Here is a 24,194-nt window from a genome sequence, read left to right as displayed (position 1 = left end):
AGACGATGCTATTACCTTATGATACTCCCAACACAGAAGAGTAAATGAAAAGAGACTCAACCCATTTAAAAATAGTCTACCTACGTCAGTTTTTATTATTTATTTGTTTGTTTGTTCCCCTGGCAATGCTCAAACTCAGTATTGGGCTTTCTGTTCTTTTTTTTTTTCTTTTAAATTTCCCACAGCATCCAGATACCATACAGACCATGTTAAATAACAAAACCTTAAGATGCTAAAGCCTGATTTGCTAATCAAAAATGTCTCTTTATCAATGGTCTCAACTACAGAAATGATGCTGAGATGTTCCTGAAAGACTGTTAATAAGCAACCAAGACCAAATTTAAAATACTTCAAGGGTGACTAAGAATCACTCGCTCCTGCTTACTTCAAACAGCCTGCTTCTCTTCAGCTCAGAAATAAAGAAGCCAAAGATATGTCCCTGTGAAGAGGAATAAATAGCGGTTGGTCCAGTCTCAAAGCCCATTCCCGCTGGGCAAAGTCTATCAAAGGGCGAACAGTAAGGAGACGCTAGTGCGGATAGAATTCGGGCACGTTTACTGCATGCACTCGGAGAGTCCCAGATGCCGCCTCCGAATGTTCCTCCACACTTTCCTAAGTCAGGAAGAGTGGAACCCTATGTCTAGGAACAGGGATGGGCTCAGAGGGAGCTGCCGAGGTGCCTGGTACCTGGTGCCTAACCTATCCCCTTTCCTACACTCCAGAGATCTGCAGTCTGAAGCCCTGTCCACGGGGTGAAGGGGCTCGACATGATGCCAGACCTGCACACGCTGCGCACACCCCCATGAGTGGGGCGTGCACTCACCTGGACTAGGTACTCCCGTGGAAGTAAGGGCAGCCGGACGTGCTCCATGAGCCGAGCCATGAACTCCTGCCTTACATCCTTATCATGGTTTACCCAGGCTATCACTGCTTCAAATACCTTAAAAGCGTGGAGAGAGAAAACATGAGTTCTATGCCAAAGCATGCAGATACAATACGACGAAACACATCTTACATACAGCGCTGCTAACACTCAAAGTCCATGGATGAAAACTTCTGAAATCTTGCTTGCGACACACAAAGACATCCATCCCATTAACTTCTCTTTCTTTCGACATATGTCAGCTTAGTAAGTACTTCACTAAGTACCTTCGTGTGTACTCAATAAGCACTTTTCATTTTTGTATTTCCTAAGCCTTTCACCAAGGCCATCATAAATCTTGCTGAACCTACATGGGAGCTGTGAGAAATGATAATACACAGCTTTCTTCTCTGTGGCTTTAATTACAGACTGAAGTTCCTTTAGAACAAAGCATCCAGGATAATAAAGCACAGAGGCATCCCGGTGACAACAGGACCAAGGCAACTTATCAAAGAAAACATTTAATCTGGTTCCAGAGGGTTAGGGTTCATGACCCTCATGACAGGGAGTATGGTGGCTGGCCGGCAGGCAGGGCTCTGGAGCAGTCCTGAGAACTTACATTCTGACCCACAAGTAGGCGTCACAGAGGGCTAACTGCAAATGTCTTTTGAAACCTCAAAGCCTACCCCCAGTGACACATCTCCTCCAACAAGACCACACCTTTAAATATTCCCCAAATATCTCCAGCAGCTGGGGACCAAGTATTCAAACCTATAAGGCTGCTCTCGTTTAAGTGACTACACCATACCCTGACTCATCCTCCCCTTTAATGTGGCTGGCTTTAGAATCTTTCCTTGGTATGTCTGTGAAGGTGTTCCCAGGGAGAAAAAAACTGGAGACACGGGGAACCACCCATCTTAAATGCAGGAGGTACCTTTGCATAAATGGGAACCAGATGGAATAAGTGGGGGCGGGGAAGGCCAGCAGGGTGCTAGCATCCCCTTTCTGGGCTTCCTAACCATGATGGGCAATTGCACCTCTACTATGCCCTCCAATCATGAGAGCCTGAACACTCTGAAACCACGAACCAAACAATTTTCTTCTCCTTTATGTTGCTTCCTCCAAGGCTTGTGATCACGGCAACACAAGAGTCACAAAGAAATGCGCCTTTATAAATAACTCATGCTAGAAACTGTCTTTAAGTTTACAAACATATTTTGGATGATACACTATAGATAAGGGTCTACAAAATGGGTGAAACCTCCTTTACCAGAACAGACACATTGAAAATTCATAACCTGGACATCTTTGCAAACAGTGGAGAGAGCAGTACCAAACAACCATTCCTCTGAGAAAACTAAGCTAATAACGAGGCAGTGCCTTTTCCATAACTTCCTCCCAGACTGAGGGATTCATTTCCTGATCATCTTTAAAAGGTGCAGGAAATGTATGACGATATGCAAATGGTTGCTGGAAACAAAACAGGTTGTTTTGATGCAGCATGAAACTAAAAATAGTGCGCACTTAATTATCACCTTTCTCTAATTTATCCTGTCAACAAGGCTTGCTAAAGTCTCTGCGCCAGGTGCCAGTGATAAAGAAGAGAAGAGCGTCTACACTGTCAATTCTATCCACTGCTGCGCAGTCCCATCAGCTCCATGGCGCTGCTTCCAAGGTCTTGTATCAGATTCCTCTGCTATCACCTCAACACTCTCCTACGTGGCCCACACGGCACAGGCGGGCTCCCGCTCACCATCGCCATGAAAGCTAGTCTCTGCAGCTGCTCCCTCAGTCAGTCTCATCCCTGAGGACTCACCACTGTGCAATAAATATCCTCCCACAACTAATCTAAACCTTCCCTGTGCAACCAACAGAGCATGTACGGTAGAAGCAACTCTGTGACTTCTGAAGGTGGGTGGGTCAGGAGGAGTCAGCCGCTCTCCCTTTGGTTTCTTGAATGGCTTGCTGGGGCAGCCATCTATCCACATAAGAAGTATGGTTGCCTGCAGCAATTGCGACATATTAAAACCTCCAGCAAGTGACAAAAGAGGAAGAGAGAAGACAGACAGGGATTTGGAGACAGACAGCATAACTACCCCCCAGCCCTCAAGCCTGACATATCTATGAAGGAGCATCTCTGGATAGTCATGACTCGCAAAACAGCTTGTGAAAAAGAAGGGAAGTCCCAGACTGCTCCAGGAGAATCGGGCCAGACACTTTTCGTCATCTGACCACTCTGACAGGAGCCTTGGATGCTGTCAAGCAGGAAAAGGCTGCCCGCTGCATCCTCCGTGAGGTCTGACCACTCAATTAGACATGTGCTAAGACGGGTACTGAGTGTGCCACTACACCCCAGGGCTCAGTAGGTATCAGCACAAAACCACAGCAGTCCTCGTGATCTTTCGCTAAGGCAGGGCTTATCGTGGCATCCATCTCCTGGTTAAAGCCTGGAAGTAGCTCTTCATCACCGCAAGAAAGGGTCGTAATACTGACGACAGCTGAAGGCTTTTGTGATGGTCCCTCCCCATTTCCTTTCCCATTACTCTCACAGACATACTCTAACCCCAGCCAGCCTCGAGCAATCATTCACTCACAGCCTTTACATCTGAAGTCTGCTCCCTTGCCCTTATGTGCTTTTCCCGTCCCACACAATTTCCATTTCTCTGAAATGTGCTAGCTCGCTTTGAACGACCTGGATCCGGTATCTGAACCAGGCTGCCATATACTTCTACAGTGCCCCGCTCAGAGACGGGTTTTTCCACTCGTCTATGATTAGAGATGTCAGTCCCATATCCAGGGCCCTGAGACAGTGAATGGGGGACAGCAGGCACTCCGTCCTCATCTATTATGTGAGTAGTGGCACCCTCTCTAAAGTGCTAAGACTGTGTATGTCACAGTTCTGCATATTTTTTCACATTGTAAATCCTAGAGAGAATGCATGCTTTTACCCCAGATGGGATGAATGTCCCAAGAAACAGAATCAGAGCCTCTATAACGTTAAATTCCAAGGACATATACCATTTTTATAAGCTTCTATTTGTTGTGGTGGTAGTGTTTTTATTATTCTTGTTGTTTTGAGACAGGGTCTCCCAACAGCCAAGTAGCCCTGGCTCTCCTGAGTCTACATTAGACCAGGCTGGCTTCAAATTCAAACAGATGGAGAGCCACCTCTGCCTCCCAAGTGCTGGGATTAAAGGTGTACATCATCATCATGGCCAGCTCCGTAAACTCTGTCTCCTGCTTCCCACAGGCTAAAAACTGCCCAGAGAAAACAGAGCAGTAGCCCAAGCTTCTCTCTCCAACCACATGAAAGGTTCAGGAACTTGACAAAGGGAACTGTAAATGTGGGGTCAGAAAGAGCAACAGCGAGGGAGGGAGGAAGAAAAAGGGGGGGGGAGGGTGGGCAGGAGGGCAGGCAGGCAGCAGGCTCACCTATAGGGTTGACAGTTAAGTTTCAAACAGGAACTTAAAAGGATGATAGCAGTCAGGGATGTTCACTTTAGAACTACTGGAATCGTCGAGCATTGAGTAAGTTCTTTTAGGGACTGAAGACCTGGCTCCGCAGTTAAGAACATTCCTGTTGCAGAGACCAGACCAGTTCCTAGCACCCAATTTGGGTAAACAACTGCCTATAACTCCAGCTCCAGGGGCTCTAACTCCCTGGTCTCCCTGGGTACACACACACACGTACACACACACACACACACACACACACTCGACATTGACTATGACTCACATAGACACCCGTACACATAAATAAAAATAATAATTAAACAAATTTAAAGAAAGTTCTTTCAACTCACAAGACTGCAAAACTAATGGGTTTTTATCAAGTGTGTTTACATCAAGCACTTCTAGAAGCATCTTGCTATAGAAGGATACCCTCTCCCCCAGAGGCACTTGATTCAATTCTTGCTGTAGCAGTCAAGAACACTTCCTCCAGGTCCCTGGTGCTTCTAGTCACACAGGACCACACTTATCAAACAACTGAAACAAAGAAAGGAAGTGCTGGGCTGGGCAAATCCATCAGTTGTATCTTCACAAGCATCAGAACCTGACTCCCATCCTCGGAACGCAGGGAAAAACTTTCAGACATGGGGGCACTTCTCTGTAATCTCAACAGATGGGGGAGGCCTGGGGCTCCCTGGCCGGCCAGCCCAGCCTATTGGAGAGTTGCAGACCAGTGAAAGACCCTATCTCAAAAAGAAAAAGTGGATGGACAAGACCGGAGGTTGTCCTCTGTTCTACACACATTTTGTGACACCCCAACCTCCCAAAAGGAAAGTCAGGAGACTAGCCAGCACCACAGAAAGAAGGGGAAGGGAGATGGTGGCAGACAGAAAGGAAAAGCAGGAGAGGCGAAGGGGAAGAGAAAAAGTTTCACTTGCCTTCTCTTCTGAGGAAATGGTAAGCTTGTCACTTGAGATTAAGCTGCACACCTGCTCGATGCCGAGGTTGAGAAACTCTTCACTGAGTACGACATCTGCAAAATGTCGCTCTGTTGGAAAGCCAGAAAGAGACCATCAGCATCACATGAGAGAGAAGAGGCCACATCTCTTAACCAGGCAGAGATGAGGAAACGCCACTACATTTCTTCTGGGCAAGAAGAGGTGGCAAGGTGGCCTTAGCGGACACTCAGTGGTCAGAACTGCGTTAGGGCTTAACATGGTGCACGCTAAACAGCTACTGTTCACGTAACATGGCACTTCCAATGTCTAAGTCTGTAAGTTTGACGTCACACAAAGCACACGGTAGTATAAAGCCACATCCTTGAATGCAGTCTGTAAAACATTAGAGGGCTCGAGAACACTACAGGGAGAAAACTGCTTGTTTGAGAACTAACAAAAAGTCTTAAATGCTGCGCAATATGAACATACGGATAGCATTAAAAAATTAGTGTATTAAAATAAAACAAAAATAAGTCTCAATTCTATATAAGTAATTTATTTGGGAAGAAAATGATTAATTTTATATCTCAAGTCCTTCCCGGGAATGTGGTAAAATTGGTAATTCTTAAAATACTCAGACCTTCTCCTTGATTTTCTAAATATGCCTATTTGTGATGGGGGAACAACACAATGACATAACTCTATTAACATAATCAATGATTCAAAAGCTTATAAAGAATGTATCCTATACAAAAAGCTTTTTCTACAAGTTCACCTTTCTCTCACACAAAGGATGAGCTGGAACTTCAAGACTGTGGTCTGCTCTTTGCACTCAAGCACACCAGGTTCAATTCTCAGCTCCACCATGTGCCGGCTGGTAAAATAAGGGGTGATTGCATAACCTCCTACACCATGGCTTCCACACATGTAGAGGCTGAGAAAAACACCTTACACCACACGAGTGCTGTGTATGAGCAGACACTTGGCTTGTCGAGCATGAGGGACTACATGTGGGGGAGGGCTGAGAATTCCAACAGTGCCTGTTAGCACTGTGGCCTCCAAGTCCAGAGGTCCGCTAGAGAGTCCACATTATTTCCTATGTGTTTGTCTGTCTGCACAATTATCCATACGCCAACAGTACTTTTAAAGACTTTTCCACAGTAGAACAAATGGTTCCTTTCGATACATATTTGTAGAAACCCCAAAGATTATTGCCTTCCTCTTTAGAATATTTAAAAACTACAATGCGCATTCAACAGACCTCTGAATACCTACTCACTTCATAAAAGGTTCCTCACAAGACGACTTTGAACACAATGAGCAACTCTTGGGGTAATTACAACATGGTTGGATTTATAAAAATGCAACAGACACATTGCTTTGCAAACGCAGTGTCTGGGTTAGGCAAGAAAAATACCACACTAAAATAAACATGAAAATGGAAGATTGAATTGCTTTTGTAAATGAAAAAACAAAAGAAAACAAGTAACAAATGGGCCCAGAAATTGCCCGACGATTTTTTTGCAATGATGATGACACAAGGGAGCAGGGGTGATCTTTGCAGAGGAAGCCAGGACAGGCGGCCATCTGTACACTAAGAAAACCCAGATAAAGACCTTGGGTGTTTCACAAAAATTAACCCAAGGCAGGAGAAATACCTGGCGGATCCCAACATTGATGAGTTTCCTTACAGCACAGGAAGAAGATGATGAAAGAAACAATTAGCAAGTTGGGCTTCACTAAAACTAAATCTCTGGTCCCAAACAACCATGTTGCAAAATAAAAAAGATAATTCATAACCCTCAAGAAAAGTTTCTTATAAAAAATTTATCTTACAAAAAACTATTACGTAAAACACAGAAATCTCAAAATTCAACAAGAAAACACCCCTATTTTCCAAGTGGGAAACAGATCTAAACAGATACATCAAGGATTATGTAAAGGTGAAAAATAGGCACATCAAAAGATGCCATCACCATATACAGCAGCCTCAGGCCACCCAAGAGCTACACAGTGAGACCCTGTCTCCAAACAAACAAATAAAACACCCTAAACACTGACAATATCAAAGACTCACAAAGATACATGGTAACAGAAACTCTCATTGCCCTGGGAAAGGGAAAGGAAAAACAAAAGCAAAAACTAACTTGGGGACAACAAGTAACCTTGGCCACAGAAGTCTGTCCTTGAGCTCCAGAAACCACATCTGTGACAGCAGAACACCAAGTCAAGATGGGACATGGAGGCGGGAGAGCCACCCAAAAAGCTCGTGGGCCAGCCAGTCTGGAGTAAGCATCAAGCAGAAAAAAGATGCCTTGCCTCAAAAACAGGGCGGAAGGAAAAAACTGACTCCCCAGATTGACTGACCTCTGACCTCCACGTGTGCCATGGCATGTTTCCCGGCACTGTAATACAATAGCACTACAAACTTTAAAAAGCCCCCACGCAATGATTTACAGCAGTTGAATAAACTTCCATTGTATCTACGAGGCCCATTTTCATGACCATCTGTGGATGGACATCCAGGCAGATGACTCCGCCTCCTGGCTGTTGTGAACAGAGCAGCAATGAACACATGAGTAGTCTCTGTTAGATGCAGAGTCCTCTAAGGGTTGGTACAGCTGGGCCATGTGGGAGACCTATTTCTAGCTTCTTGAGAAACCCCTATATTGATTTGCTTAGGGGCTGCAGCAGTACACACTCCTACCAACAGTGAGTAAGGGTTCTTTTGCCCTACATCTTTATATTTAGTCATTAAAATGAAATTATGAAAGTTGAAGGGGAAAAACTCTATTAAAGACAATTACACAGAATTGAAAGACAAATACCGCATGTTCTCTCTCATATGCAGATCCTTGCTTCAATGTTTACATATGTATATCTACACAGGAATAAGGACCAAGACACTAGGAAAGGACCCAGGAGATGGGGGGGGGAGGGGCAGAAAGGGAGAGGAATTAAACACATGAGATATGAAAGTGGAAGGGATGGTATACTGGAGGTAGAAAGATATGAGCATGGAGGGGGAAGAGAAATGGTACCCAGTATTGGAGGAAATCAAGCAAAATAAGATGTATGAAAATAACACAAGAAAACAGGCTACTTTGCACAGTAATTAAAAATTTTAAACTTAAAAACAGATTTGCAGCAGTTATAAATGTCTATCAGACAACATGGAGTCATTTATATCATATTTAACCAAAACAAAGTCAAAGTTGCCCAGAGAGAAACCACTCAAGCTCCGTATGTCTTCCCCAGACTCAAGCCCAGTTCAAAACTACAAGACCAGGGCTGAACTCCAAAGTCCGCTTACCTAGAAACCACGGCAGCCTGCCAATCAGAACAGGGCAGATCTTGCAAAATGCTGGTCCCCTGACAAACCACTTATATAACATCTTTCTTTCTTAATAAAACCCCGATATGGGAGATGGAGACAGAGCTGTTAGTAAAGTGCTGAGACCTGAGTTCAATCCCCAGAAACCAGGTATGGGGGGAAAGGAAGCCAGGTATGGTGGTGTGGGGCGGGATTCAGGAGATAGCAAGATGGAGGAAAGAGGATCTCTAGGGCTCCTGAAGAATGACAGCTGAGGCTCCACATGCATGGAGTAGATGCGCGTGCACACGCATACACACACACACACACACGCACACACACACACACACACACCCTTCCATCCTTCTCCTTTCTTCCACAGTCATATCAGACTCTGAGCTATACTCTGTATCCCAAATTGTTATTTCTTAATATTCCAAATCAACTCACCTAGAGTTTCGTTATATATTTCATGTGGACACACTAACAACTTCAAAAAACTCTGAGGTAACCAGTGACATCTTGGACACACAAACTACAGTAACATTATTGAACAGAATTGGGGGTTAAGGGCCTGCTTCATGCCAGACAAGCACTACTGAGCGGTATATCATCAGCCCTCTTTCCACTTTTTTTTTTTTTAAATATTTATTTATTTGTTATGTATACAATATTCTGTCTGTATGTCTGAAGGCCAGAAGAGGGCACCAGACCTCATTACAGATGGTTGTGAGCCACCATGTGGTTGCTGGGAATTGAACTCAGGACCTTTGGAAGAACAGGCAATGCTCTTAACCTCCGAGCCATCTCTCCAGCCCCCCTCTTTCCACTTTTTATTTTGAGACAGCCTCTCACTAAATTGCCCAGACTGGCCTTGAATTCATTCTGTAGCCCAGGCTGGTCTTGAAATTGCAATCCTCCTGCCTCAGCTTCCCAAGCCGCTGCAATCACAGCTGAGGCAGACAGATGAACAACTCACAGACACGGTGAGAGCTACAGAAGCCTAGGGAACATAGCAAGATCCTGTGTCAGCAAGCATTAAAGGGGGCTGGAGCCAGGAGTTGGTGGTTCAGATCACCGGCCGCTCTGGCAGAGGTTTGGTTCCCACCACCCCATAGTGGCTCGTTACTGTTTCTAACTCCAGGTCAAAGGAATAACATCCCTGCTTCTGGCCTCCACAGCTGCTGCGTGGATATGGTAGAAATATATGTACATAGATAAAGCACTCATACACATAAAGTAATTTTTTAGAAAGCCTAATGGCATTTTCCTTTTTTTAAAAAAAGGAACTTGGAGCCGGGCGGTGGTGGCGCACGCCTTTAATCCCAGCACTTGGGAGGCAGAGGCAGGTGGATCTCTGTGAGTTCGAGACCAGCCTGGTCTACAGAGCTAGTTCCAGGACAGGCTCCAAAACCACAGAGAAACCCTGTCTCGAAAAACCAAAAAAAAATAAATAAATAAATAAAAAAAAAAGGAACTTGGTATGTAGTCAAAAGATGACCTTCAACTTTTGAACCACTCAGCTCCACCCCTCCTACCTCAGACTACAGGCAGCCAGCACCACACCCAGCTCTTCTAGTGGTGGAGGTGCAGGGCTTCATGCATGCTCGGCAAACACCTCTCAGCTGAACACATTTCCAGGCCTCATAACGAGAGTCTTTATACCAAAAGCTCTGAACACTGAGGAACAAATTCACTTTGTGGGAAATATGGCAAACTGGCACATAACTCTAAAAATATTTATGTGCAGCAAAATTTGGAAATTCAAATAGAAAAACAAACAGCAGATACTAGACCTACGGCAAACTAACATAAAATCCGGCCCCTTGGTCCTAGCAGTACCTCGCCTCTACGAGTAGGTCTATAATGTTTTCTGCTAAGTTTCTTCTGCAAACTTAAAATCTGAAATCAAAGCAAGAGACTGCTAGAGTCTTGCACTTCTCAAACGTGCTCCAGCAGTGCTGAGGCTAATGCAGGGAACGCGATTTTCCAGCGCTACCACCATATAGTTCACCTCAGTCTCTGCTTCATGATTTAAAAAAAAAGGTACTCACTCAAAACAAAACTTGGTGAATTAAAAAACAAACAAACAAACCACACTTCGTCAATTACATAAATTAGAACCCAGAGCAGTAGTAAACTCCATCCCAAGCCCAGGGGTCTACATCCATAGTGCACTCTGTACTAGCATATCAGGAGGTCAGAGGGGCACAGGAAACAGTTACTACAAAACATCACATCACTGCAGAAACATCACAGCCGCCCTGACACAGAAGACCACTCCTTAGAGAGTATTAACAAAGCTACAGCTGGGTGTGGCTGTGCCTCAGAGCACACTCGCACCCCAGCAGCTGGGAAAGAGGGCCAGGAGGGCTATGAGTTCAAAGTCATCCTTGGCTACCACAGCAAGTTTGAGGCCAGCCTGGGCTGCTTAAGGCCCTGTCTCAAAAACAACTTAGTCTAAAGGAAAAGCAAAAAAACCAAAACAATATTCAAGTTTAAATTATCCAATTGCAGACATACAAGTGCTTTAAAAATTCTAATTCTTTTTTGTTTTTCGAGCGACAGCCCTTCTAATTCCCACCGCTAGTCTTCTCTTAGCAGAATCACTATTCCCCACATGACCCTTCCTTTAGAACGCAAGCAGCCAACTACATCGGCAAACGGGTGCTGATGGCTGCTTTAAAGCCTGCCTTTCTTCTTTCCAATCCCTGACATGTCTTGCTGCTGCATTAACTGGCAACTATACTGACTGTTACCCGTGACATATCTCCCAGGAACAGGTACTCCAGTCTGGCAGGCGGCACCAAGGGACTGGCTGAGTCCCTGGAAGGCATACGTGAAGATAAACACTACTGGTCTTTAGACTTTCAGTACAAGTCAACAATCTTGACATTGTTATCCAGTCACAGTACTTACTGACAGTCATAGCTACGACATGGTTCTACACACTGGCCTACAACCAGTTAATGGGAGCCGGTTCCGCCACACAAAGCAACAGGGCTCATGTGTACCCAGGGCCGCCAGCCCTGAGCCAGCCCAGGATAACTCTCTGCTCGGATAACTATGTGCTCCCGACGCCTGGATCTTGTCACCCTCTCTTCCATTTGTTGTTTCCCCTTTTGGTCTTTCCTTCCCTCTTCACTCCTTCCTACTTTCTAGTTTCATAGTTTGATTTTTTGAGAGATAGTCTCACTCTGTAGCTCAGGTTGTCCTCAAACTCACGGAAACCTCCTGCCTCAGCCTCCTCGGTACTGGAGTTACAGACCCCAGCCACAGGGCCTAGTTCTACCTCTTCTCATCTTTTACAATCCTTTATAGTAAAAAAAAAAAAATTGGTGAAGAACTGGTCCTTGGTGTGACCTTCTGCCAAGCACTACCGGAAACCAGAAACAACAGAACAAAACAAACCTCCTTTTTTTTTTTTTTTTCAATTATTATGAACTGGAATGGAGCTCCTGTAAGAACACTAGACGAGTGTTCCACAATGATAAGACCCACGATCAAGAGTCATCGCACACGTATGCACTGTCACACACTCACATACACACACATTTATATGGATCTGCCGGTCACATTGGCCACTGAAGTTTAGGCCCCAGGATGCTGTGCAGAATTGCCCAACCTTCTGACATGGCTACGGATGTTGTCATCTACAAAGTTCACACTTGAGTACAGCGCTAACAAACAGTTAACAAATCATACACACACACATCTAGTCTCACAAGGTTTTAAGTAGTTTATTGGTTTCGTGGGACACATTCATAGTTTTATCTCTGTGTTCATGAAGCCTGTGGACAGGCTGGACACGACTTGGGGTAACGAAAAAAGACCATTTGTGTGAAAGCATCTAAGCATACTCTCTTTGAAGTGAAGCAAGAGGCTGGAGATGGCTTAGCAGTAAGGGTGCTTGCTGTGTAAAATCACGAGAACCACACTTGAGATCCTGTCACACACGTAACAACCCAGGCATACTGCGAGTGGTGAGTGCCTGCAACCCCAGGTCAGGGTAGGGAGGGAGACAGGAAGATGGCTGGGGTTAACTGGCTTCTAGCCTAGCCAGGAAAATAGAAGCTCAAGGTTTAGGGAGAGATTCAGCTTCAAAGGCACAAGTGAAAAGCAACAGAGGAGAGCATTCAATGCCCCCTTCTGCTCCACGCATACATATATGCACTTATACCAACACTGACAACCATGTGCCTGATACACTCAGGCATACACAACTAAGTAAGTTTAAAATGTAAGGGCCGATGGGATGGCCCAGTGGGTAAAGTGTTTTTACACAAATCTGAAGGCCTGAGTCTAATTGGCAGAGCTCACATACAAGTGAAGGGGAGAACTGTTCCACAGAGCCATCCTCTGACCTCCACATGTGCATACCATGGCACACAAGCACCACACCTACACACACTCACATACGCAAATAATAATAAAAAATTAAATAAAGCAAATCTTATCATTATAGGGGTAAAAGTTTAATTCCGTATTTCTTAAAGAAAAACAAGTTATATCAAACTTTCAAGAGCAAAAGAAGCTGTACAAAGTTGTTATGGAAACAGGCAACATCCAAAATACATCCCTAAAGGAAACTTCTTGGCCTCCTAAGCTTTGATTGAGATGAAACCATACTTAAAGTTTATACGATACTCTCGGCATAGGGCAAGCTACTTCCCTAATACACACACACACACACACACACACACACACACACACACACACATCCAGACATGTTTTCAGTTGATTTTTGATATCTATGTATTTCTTTTTTTTTTGTTGTTTTTTTGCAACAGGGTTTCTCTGTGGTTTTGGAGCCTGTCCTGGAACTAGCTCTTGTAGACCAGGCTGGTCTCGAACTCACAGAGATCCGCCTGCCTCTGCCTCCTGAGTGCTGGGATTAAAGGCGTGCGTTGAGAATTGCCATTATTAGTTACATAAGATTCATAGTAGTTGTGCGTGAGTGTGAGTGTGTGTGTGTGTGTGTGAGAGAGAGAGTTATCTAGAAATATGTTTAAGTTAAAAAGCCAAGCAGTGCTATAATTAATATAGTTTCTGAGTGATTATTTGGGTCTGAGCAGCCGGGAAACAAATGAGCAGTCTCCCCCAACAAATTGGCGCCCAACAGAAGGGAGATAGAAGTCTATGACAATATACACAAGAAAGACATAAAAATAACTAATAAAATCTTGCATGGAATAGGGAAAAGCATGTACAAATCTCATACATGATGAGTTTGTATCTAAAACAAACATCATGTAGCACAATATAAAAAATGAATAAGGGTTAATAGACATTTCTCCAAAGACCATATACAAATTCCCAGTAAGATTACAAAAAACATTAGCATAATTCATCAGTAGAGGAAAGAAAATCAAAGCCCACAGACACCTGCTTGACATCCCAGGTTCCCTTCATGTCGTGATGGTTCTACTGATGCCAAGACTAAATTAGTTGACTGTTCTTCCTTCTCCCTCTCTTAAAAACAATTCTCTGTGTGTGTGCGCGTGTGCGTGTGTGTGTGCGTGTGTGAGACGTGGGGTACTCACATGCCACTGAGCATATGAGCACAACTTTGTTCTCTCCTACAGCCTTTACGTATGTCCCAGGGCTCAACTCAGGTGGTCAGGTCCGTCCAGCAAGCGCTGTATCTGGTGGGTCACTTCACCACCCTCCCTCCTTCTGTTAATTGTGCCCGAATGTGCCACTGTATTTTCCAAGGTCCTCTTCAGTAATGTCACAAACGCATATTGTCGTAAAACACATCCTAGAACTTTATTCATCTTGCAGATATGCGAATGATCCTGCTTGTCCCTCCCGCCCCACTGTCTCTTCAACCACTAACTTGGATTAGCAAGTCCTCTTGACTCGTTTTCAGCAATGCCACGGCAAACATAACACTGAGTGGGTCAAGGAATTTAAAAGCCATCGGAAACGAGCTGCATAGTGTGTGTGAACAATCTCCAAGTTTTTCATAATAAATCATTAGGCCGTCAACAAAAAGAAGGTCGGGCACATCAACGCGAGAGCGACTACCGGAAGTTCCTTCACATGCACCCCCTGCACACGGTTTCTTAATCGGGGTAACTACCACTGTAATGAAGGCCCATGAGCAAACGCAAGTTGGAGAGAAAAGGTGTATTTTGTTTACGCTTCCATTTCACAGTTCATCCTCTACAGCAGTCAGGGCAGGAACCTGGAGAGTCAAAAGATGATGAAGAGGTCATGGACGGGTGTTGCTTGCTGGCTTGTTCCTATGGCTTGCTCAGCCTGCTTTCTTATACCAGCTCAGGGATGGCACCACACATAAGTGGCTGGACCCATCCATATCAATCACTAATTAAGGAAAGGGCCACAGATTTAACTACAGCCTGGTCTTATGGAGGTATTTTCTCAACTGATTTCCCTCCTCTCCAATGACATAAAAACTAGCCCTGGCTGGCCTAGAATTCTCAATGTAGACCAGGATGGCCTCAAACTCACAGAGGTCTGCCTGCCTCTGCCTCTGGGATTAAAGGGATGTGCTACCACCACACGGTGCAGCAAGCATTCTTAACTGCTGAGTCATTTCTCCAGCCTTAACCATTAATTCTTGACGTTCTATTTTTCTGCCTCTTATAATACCAATGTTACTTCCGTCTGCCACATTCAGCAGAACAAAATTAATATACATCTCTTATGAGCCTCTTCAAGATTTCATAAAGAATATCCACATTTTCTCAAATGTCCCTTCCCTATCCTATGAACTCCCAGTTTTGGGGAATTCTTTGTACAGTAAGGCCAGAGATCTTTATTACTACACTGGCTATGAACATAGGCCTCGATGACCAGGCTTTCCTGGAACAGGGAATTCAGAAACTGGTGTAGGAGGGTTATCTGTTTATGTGTTACTTTCATTGTTAATAAAGAAACTGCCTTGGCCTTTTGATAGGCCAGCTCTTAGGTGGGTGGAGTAGACAGAACAGAATGCTGGGAGAAAGAAGCAGTCAGGCAGACGCCATGATTCTCCGACCTAGACAGACATAGGTTAGGATCTTTCCGAGTAAGCCACCTTGTGGTGCTACACAGATTATTAGAAATGGGTTAACCAAGATGTGAGAATTAGCCCATAGGAGGCTAAAACTAATGGGCCAGGCTGTGTTTAAATGAATACAGTTTCCGTGTAATTATTTTGGGTAAAGCTAGCAGGTGGCCGGGACCTGGGCAGCCCATTGCTCCTTTTACAAGAAATGAACTTGGTTTCACAACTGTTACAGTTTTGATCTCTTTAGAGTCAGGGTTTAGATGAAAGAAGTAGATCATGGGGGGAGGGTTATCTCCGAAGGACCTATATCTGAAGAAATTTAAATTTCTTTTTAAATTATTATTATGTATTTCATGTGTAGGGATGTTTTGCCCACATGTATGTCTGTGCATCACATGCCTGTCCGGTACCCAGAAAGGACAGAAGAAGGTGTTGCATCTCCTGGAACTGGAGTTACAGATGGTTGTGAACCACGGGTGCATTCTGGGAACTGAATATGGGTCCTCTGGAGGAACAGTCAGTGTTCTCATCTCTCTGTCCCACAAAGGGGATATCTGGTTGCCAGGCCCTTCCTCTTGGCCTCCCTGCTTCCTGCATAAATAAAGGATCCCCTCTCCTCTGCCATGCGCTTCTACCAACACGTCCTGCCCTACCACACATGTGCCCAGTGACAACAGGCTTGAGCCCTCTGGAACCACGGGCCCAAACAAAGCCTTCTTCTTTGGCATTTTCAAGTATTCTGTCACAGCGAGAAACTGGTTTAATACAATGACTATGGTCTAACGTGGGTTCAGAACGGGATAAACAGTTTACATGTCTACGGGCACGATTAAATTACTGACTCTCACTGAACACCCCATCAACTGAAGGCCAACACGACTGGATTAACCCGCCCAACACAAGCTCAGTATCTGTCACAAGATCCCGGGAAGACACTCTTCACAGTAGGGCACAGTAAAAACTGGTGGCTGCCACGTAACAAGAATAAGTATGCGCACTCAGAGGAGCCACCACAAACGCAGGACCGAGAAGCAGGTCGTTTCACAGTTTGCTATCTGTCTTCTCATACTTACAATCTTGCTTCACTCAACTACTGCTTACTTTGGAGCTGGAGAGAAAGTTCGGTGGTTAAGAACACTCGCAGCTCTTCCAGGGACCCAAGTTCAGTTCCCAGCACCTACTTCAGGTGGTTTACAACCTTCTATAAGTCCAGACTCTGGGGATCTGACACCTCTGGCCTCCAGAGGCACCTGCACTCATGGGCACATACCCACATGCAGATACACATCTATATACTATTTTTTTTAACTCTGGTTCTTAACTATATTGCTATTCTCAGCTATCAGCTCATCACGTCTTAACTCTATTGATATTCTCAGCTATCAGCTCATCGCGTCTACTCCTCCTACTCCCATATTCTCAAACCAGCACTTACAACACACAGCTTTACTGCGACACTAGTGGCTATTCTGCCTGGAGCTGTCCACTACTGGCCACTGAATAAAGCTTGCGGGCATTTAATAAGCTTTCCCCCCTTGGAGCCAATAACATAATGGCAAGTGCATAATTTCCAACCCTATATAGTATGTCATTATTATGTAATACATATTAGACATAGCTACTACAATACGTAATGCACAAGACATACATGCCGTCTTCATGAGTGCATCTGTGTGTGAGGGCTTGCCCTCAGTAAAGCAGTTAAACTTGTCTCTTGTGTCTTTCCAGCAAAGGAAACAGTTCTTCAATAAGTGAATAAAGCCAGGCAACACACAGCAAGGGCATGAATAATGACAGCACCTGGACCTACAACTGGTAACACTGAGTCTTGGATTCTCAATCTCTAGGGGGAAAAACCCCTCACATATTAACTGCCACCCATTCGTGAACAGAGGGTTTTGGTGGGGATGAAAACACCTCACTCAACTCCGCTAGGAAAACCGCCAGCAAAGCAGAACAGAGCTTGCGTGTAGGTTAGGAAGAAGTTAGCGAGGGCCGTGATGGTACAAGAGATCTGAGAACGGTTAATTCTCTTGAGAAGCAGCATTCGAAGTCTGCATGCATTGGTTAAGAAGTGCTGTATACTGAGTACTTTCACTTCTCCAGGAGACTATGTTAAAGATACTGTGCAGACATCAGCACTGCACAGACCGTCAAAGATCAGCTTCAGCCTGCACATCACACAGCCAAGCCCAGTAATACCATTATTTAAATCACCCACTCAACATGGTGTTTCTTTCAAGACAGCAGCATTCAAATCAGTTTGACATGTTTATACCAAGCAGTGATTGCTTGCCTAAATTGTAGGAGGAAAGACACAAAAGATTGAATTAAGTTCAACTTTTCAGCAGCATAAAATCTTGTATAACTGTTTTCAGGCAGGCATGGTGGTACACCTGTGATTCCAGCACTTGGGGCTGAGGCAAGAGGATTGGTGCAAGTTTGAGGCCATCCTCATCTCACAGAGAGAGCTTGTCTCGGGGAAAGAAAACAGAAAGGAAGCCAGACAGAGCCACTTTTATAGAGCAAGGCGTAGTCCAAATATCAGTTACCTTCGGAGCTGCAGCAAAGCACACGGAACCTATTGCTTGTCTACCACCCACAGCCGTTAGCTGGGCATTCATGGGTTGTACAGGAGGAATGGGATCAGAGACGGCAGATTTATGAAGAAATATGGAACAATAGAAAGGGGAGAACGATGGTCGGCACAGAGGTTCTGAATATCAACAAAGCCTGGAACGCACTGGAATTAGAGTCGGAGGTGACAAGTCAATTCATGCAGGAAATACAGCAGCTGCAGGACGATGACGAGGGCCTCAACGTGTCAATACTACACTCGATGACAGGAGCCACAAACTATGAAGGAAAGAGGTAACCCAGGCGGCAAAGACGGAAGGCTGCACAGAGAATGCTGGCACTGGTCAGAGGGTGCAGAACCAAGATGACAAGGGGACAAGATAGAGCAATGGTTAAGGGGCTGAATGACTTCCCAAGGACTGGACACAGTGGCTTCAGGGACCTTTGCCTCCAACATGCAGCTGGAGAGCAATGCCACAGTAAGACACAGGAAAGAGCACATATAAAAATACTGAGACATCTCAAACATGGGGAGCGGACAGTGCCATGCCAGGGGGCGAGTGAGTACTACCCCTGGGGTGGAGGGGGCATGCGCTGACAAGCCTAGAGTGCCGAGAGTACCCCAGAATGTCAGCTGGGGCACATGCTCTAGATCCTTCCAGTTTCCCCAAAGTTCAGCAACAACTGGAACCAAGTAGTTTCTCCTCCTCAGAGTGGCGAGTCAGGTGACGATTAGATATGATTAGGACTCAGAAACGTTTCTCCCCTCGTATTTGCTGGAAACTGAAATTCAACTACTGGCAAGATAGGCTAAAAAGGGTTCATATTTCAACTTATAATTAAAGTCCAATTTCCAAAGTGTCTTTTTCATTAGAATTATTAAAATGCCTCTAAACTGATGTGCTGCACTTTTAGCTCCTTTGTATCTCTGGTTTGCCAAAAAGAGCTTTAAAAACTAAGATCTCAATGACCTGGGAAATGTTTAAAATATGCAAATCATCTAAAAACTTGAGAAGACTGCCCCAAGCCGACATACTCCCAGTATGTCAGCAGAATGAAGTCATGGTACATTCTCCACTTAAAAAGTTTTACTGCTATCATTAATCCACAATTATTATGTCAATGAGTGGATCTGTGACTTCTTTTAAAAATATTTTATTTGTTTGTTTATTGTATGGGATGCTCCAGCACACGTGGGCATCAGAGGACAAACTGGGGGCATCAATTCTCTGCTTTCATCATGGTAGCCTTAGAGCCTATCTTACGGCGGTAAGTGCGCTTATCCACTGAGTCATCTCGTCCCCACCCCACTCTTCCTTTTCTTTTGAGACAGGATCTCATGGAGTCAAGAGTGGCCTTGAACCCCCATGTAGTTAAGCACAAACTATGACAACTACTTCAAGACAACGTGACATTCTATGTGTATATCTCTTTCCAGAGTTTACGTGTGAAAAAACCACAGAGGAGGGGGAAGGAAAGAGGGTTATAGCGGAAAGATTATCTAGGAGTTGACAGTTCTTAAGGTTGGATTAGAAGCACATTTCTCTCTATAAATGCATACCTTTTCATAGTAAAAGTTATTTTAAAATGTTATCTATAAACCTAAGAAACTCAAGCAAATATAAAAGACAGAATCATGATACAAAAGCAATATAATCTTTAAGACTACACTCTGGCCGGGCGGTGGTGGCACATGCCTTTTAATCCCAGCACTCGGGAGGCAGAGGCAGGCGGATCTCTGTGAGTTCGAGACCAGCCTGGTCTACAAGAGCTAGTTCCAAGACAGGCTCCAAAACCACAGAGAAACCTTGTCTCGAAAAACCAAAAAAAAAAAAAAAAAAAAGACTACACTCTGAATGAAAATATAGCATGCTAAAAATGAAGAATCCATGTTTCTGTGTAATTTCATAGATGTCATTTTTTTTCTCAAAAGAAATCCAGATAACTATGAAGGACTCTACAAAGTAAGACATAGAAATCTAGATACCTATGAAGGACTCTACAAAGTAAGACATAGAAATCTAGATACCTATGAAGGACTCTACAAAATAAGACATAGAAATCTAGATACTTATGAAGGACTCTACAAAGTAAGACATAGATGTTCCAAACACAGAAGTTTTCTTCAGAGTCTGTAGTATGCAAAAAAAATCTGTGATTTTATTATTATTATTATTTGTTTTTCAAGCAGGGTTTCTCTGTAGCTTTGGTGTCTGTCCGAGAACTAGCTCTTGTAGACCAGGCTGGCCTCAAACTCACAGAGATTCACCTGCCTCTGCCTCCGAGTGCTGGGATTAAAGGTGTGCGCCACCACCACCTGGCTGAAATTAAGTAAAATAAGAACAGATAAGATTCACAGTAAGCGGTGCCGCAGTTGGTTCTGGCCCGAGGAAGCAGCACACCCTTTCGAGCTCAGCACGGGAACCACACGCCACTTGACTTTACATCTCGCTTTACTTTCTTGCCAGGTGCCCCTCCTCCACTTTGAGAACCAACATTTATCAAGCGCAATATCAACAGGCAGGGACTCTGGGGCAAACACATTAAACAATGATAGCTTTATACACATAACACAAGCTCCAAAACAAGCAAAACACCCTACCTCAGCACACACAAGTTCTCCTCCGCTGTCCTAATGTAAACCACTTAAAGTACATACACCGCATCTAATGGAAACTGCATCTGTAAGAAATATTCTCTATTTGGCTGAACAACAGAACTGTTGACACAGGGAACACGTCAGTGAATTTAAAGTTTCACATTATGGAAGAGGTTTATTGGGCATCAGCCTGTAACGGACATTCCTCAATTTACTTAAGCACAGGTTTGAAAAGCTCATTTCTAAATCAGCCTCCTGGAACAAGGCTTGCATTTTCCCCCAAAGCAATTTTACAAAGGACAGTTAGTCCAGTAGGTGGTTCCCCTACAAAATACAGGCATTATTGGGCCTATATAGAAAGGCAGCAGTAGCAGGGCATGGTGGCTCGCGCCTGAAATCCAAGGACTCAGGAGGAGGATCAGAGAAGCTCAGGGCCCGTCTGGGCTGCAGTGCTGACCAAGCACATTCGTAAAGTTTACACCTGCAGCCTCAGCTACTGAGGAAGCTGAGTCAGGAACCTCCCAAGCAGGCGGATCCCAAGTTCAAGGCCTGTCTGGGCTGTGTGAGTACAAGGTGCCCCTAGTCAAACTTAGTGAGACTGCCGCAGTAAAAAAATAAAAAAATAAAAAAAAAAAGAAAGGAACATTATTGTTTTGGGAGAGAGGTCTTGGGTTAAATTCCTAATACTGAAAAGAAAGTGGGGGGTGCTGGAGAGATGGATTAGCAGTTACAAACAATTGCCGCTCTTCCAGAAAACCCAGGTTCAGTTCCTGACACACAAACTGCAGTTCGCAACCACTTGTAACTTCAGTTCCATGGGGCTCTGATGCCCTCTTCTGGCCTCCGTGGGCACTGCACACAGGTGGTAGGTACGCAGAGATATGCAGGCAAAACCCCACACATCAAGAAACAAAACGACTAAACAAGGCATCTGCAAGCCAGGAGTGACGTTAACTAGTCAAAACTCCAGCACTCGGGAAGGTGAGGGAGGACGGCTACGGCATGAGGCCAGCCTAGAGGACACTGTGAGACCCAGTCTCAAAGGAAGGCAGCTCCTACTGAGCTGACAGTGAATCACAGTGTCTGTCGGGCTGTTCCAGAAAGATGGTTTGAAGAACTATGAAGCTTCTTTGTAACCATTTTAACATGCATTTTTAATGTTTAAAAACTCAAGGAAAGATTACAAGCTCCCTTTGTGGCCCTTAGCTCCATCTGAGGACGTGAACAGTCTCCCCTCTCTAGATGCAGACAGGGACACTGGGCAGGCTTCAGAGCATCCACAGGTGTCCCTGTGCGGACACCACAGGCAGTCAAGACACCGTGTCTACAAACAGAGAGGCCATAACCGGCCTCTACACACAAGATTTCAGTACTTTGAAGATTTTTGAGCCACAAAATTGTTTCCATGGATACGGCAGAAAAGGTATAAAACATCACAAAGGCAAAATAATCTAATTAGGCATGCATACATTTTCTCATATGCTTATGCAGTTGAGAGAATGCTCAGGGAATCAATGTTTCCACAAACAAGCTAGCCTACCATCCAGTCCCAATACTTTCATTTGGTTTTACTTTTTGAGATAGGGTCTTATGTACCCCAGGCTGGATTTATATTCACTATGTATACAAGGATGGCCTTAAACCCCTGGTCCTCCACCTCCAGCCTCTCAGCGCTGGGATTATAAGGATTTGTAGCCAACACTCCCAGTTTCTGTGGTTATAGAGAATCAAACCCACGGCTCCATGCCTAGTAGGCAAGCATTCTACCATATAGACCGCCCCCCTCCCAGCCCTATAGCTGATTTTAAAAACAGAATTCTAAGCCGACGTTCCAATTTTGCAGTTCTGTCATTCTAAAGCTTTAGACACAATTTTATTACACCCAGACCCAGAAGCCTGACACGACTCTCCACAGTGCACTGTGGAGTCACAGAGATCTCAGGGGTTTGCCTCCCGCCAGTCTCAAACCCTGCCTGCAAAGGCTTGGTACACTTGCCTGCATACGTGTTGGCCTTATGCAGGAGGTCTGTGCATGCGTGCAAGTCAGCAAAAGCCCGGATTCCTAAGCAGTTGACAGGGTGAAGCTGGGATTCTAAAAATTCGCAGCATGTCTTCTTCACGTCCTGTAACTGCAGCAGGCCAGCTGCGGGGAGGAGGACCTGTAATACACAAGTGAGACACTCAGGCAACAGCGGGCAGCACCCTCTCCCCGCCCCTCTACGAGGCAGGCCCAGCCGCAGACTGTAGCCACATAGTCCATACAAACAAAGGCAAGCGACTGTGGAAACCATGGCGATCTCTCACATTCCCCGCCATTTCCACAGGATCTTTCACAGGTCACCATCACATCCGAGATATCACACAGGTGTCTGTTAATGGCTCGTTTGAAAACATAAGACGTTCATTTAAGTCTTTGAATGTTACCCGTCGGCGTGTACATATGTGACAGGTATGAGGGTCAGGTGTGCCACAGCATCCGTGCAGAGGTAGAAGGGCTAACTGTAGAGTCCACTATCTCCTTCCACCTTTCCATGGATTCCAGGGACTGAACTTAAGCTGCAGGGATTGCCAGGCAAGCATCTTTATGCGCTGAGCCATCTCCCCAATCTTCATTGAGATTTTTAAAACCCATATTATTAGGATGCTAGGGGGTGCTATGGCACAACAAAAGTGCTTCTGTTCCCTTAGTGCAAGCAGCCACTGACTTTGGAATTGGTGGAGAAGGGGTGGACCCGGAGACACACATAACACAAGGAAACTGCATTTCATAGAAGGCTCAAAGTTCTATGGTTTGACTAATATAACAATCTGCTTTCCCTGGATGGCAGGGCTTGGGGTGGACATGCATCAAGCAATTTTGAATTCAATACAAGTCTGAAGCTACAAGCAGACAATTTCTTTAGAATATAACATATAAGCTAAGAAATAATGCATAGAAGGTAATATAGATACTATGAAATAATGCATAAAAGGTAATTGCCTCGTAGTTTTTAAGTGTGTCTTTGTGTTTAAATAACTCCAAGCAATTTAATATCAATCACGGGTTATTCTGGGGACCCTAAGTATAATTATCACCATAAACACTACCACCATCGCTTCAACTCCTCCCAAATGGGCGAGCAACGGGAGCACTGTTCTCTGTAAATGAATTTAGGATGTTGCCATGTTAAAGACCACATTTTGAAGTCAAATTAGGGAGAAAAAAAAAGCATTTAAAAAGTGGTAAAATTCCTGCTGTTCTTATAAAGGCCACCTACCTCCCCTGTCCCCAAATCAACTGTCAGAATAACAGCTCGTTTTAAAACAGTTCATTTTACATTAGCATGAAAAATAACCTTCCAAGTTTCTGTGGGGGTTACTTTTGAAAGGCTGGGATGTAGCTCATTGGTAGAGTGTGTGCAAATAAAAAAAATTATTACCTTAATATGCACTACACT

At 44.5% G+C, this 24,194-nt stretch overlaps 1 protein-coding gene across 1 annotated transcript in view; it reads right to left on the bottom strand.

Moving 5' to 3' along the window:
• Klhl2 (kelch like family member 2) overlaps nt 1–24,194 on the bottom strand; it is a 112,925-nt gene that overhangs the window by 22,761 nt on the left and 65,970 nt on the right. The window contains exons 5-7 of the mRNA XM_057752557.1: nt 22,754–22,916; nt 5,251–5,360; nt 824–940 (exon numbers count right to left, since the gene is read on the bottom strand). Of these exons, the coding sequence (XP_057608540.1) occupies nt 824–940; nt 5,251–5,360; nt 22,754–22,916 (390 nt within the window). The remainder of the gene's footprint in view (nt 1–823; nt 941–5,250; nt 5,361–22,753; nt 22,917–24,194) is intronic.

This window comes from Chionomys nivalis, chromosome 20 (assembly GCF_950005125.1).
Source record: "Chionomys nivalis chromosome 20, mChiNiv1.1, whole genome shotgun sequence".
Classification (NCBI taxonomy): domain Eukaryota; kingdom Metazoa; phylum Chordata; class Mammalia; order Rodentia; family Cricetidae; genus Chionomys; species Chionomys nivalis.
The sequence above is the reverse complement of the archived record's forward strand: the minus strand, read 5'-3'. Positions and strand labels throughout refer to the sequence as shown.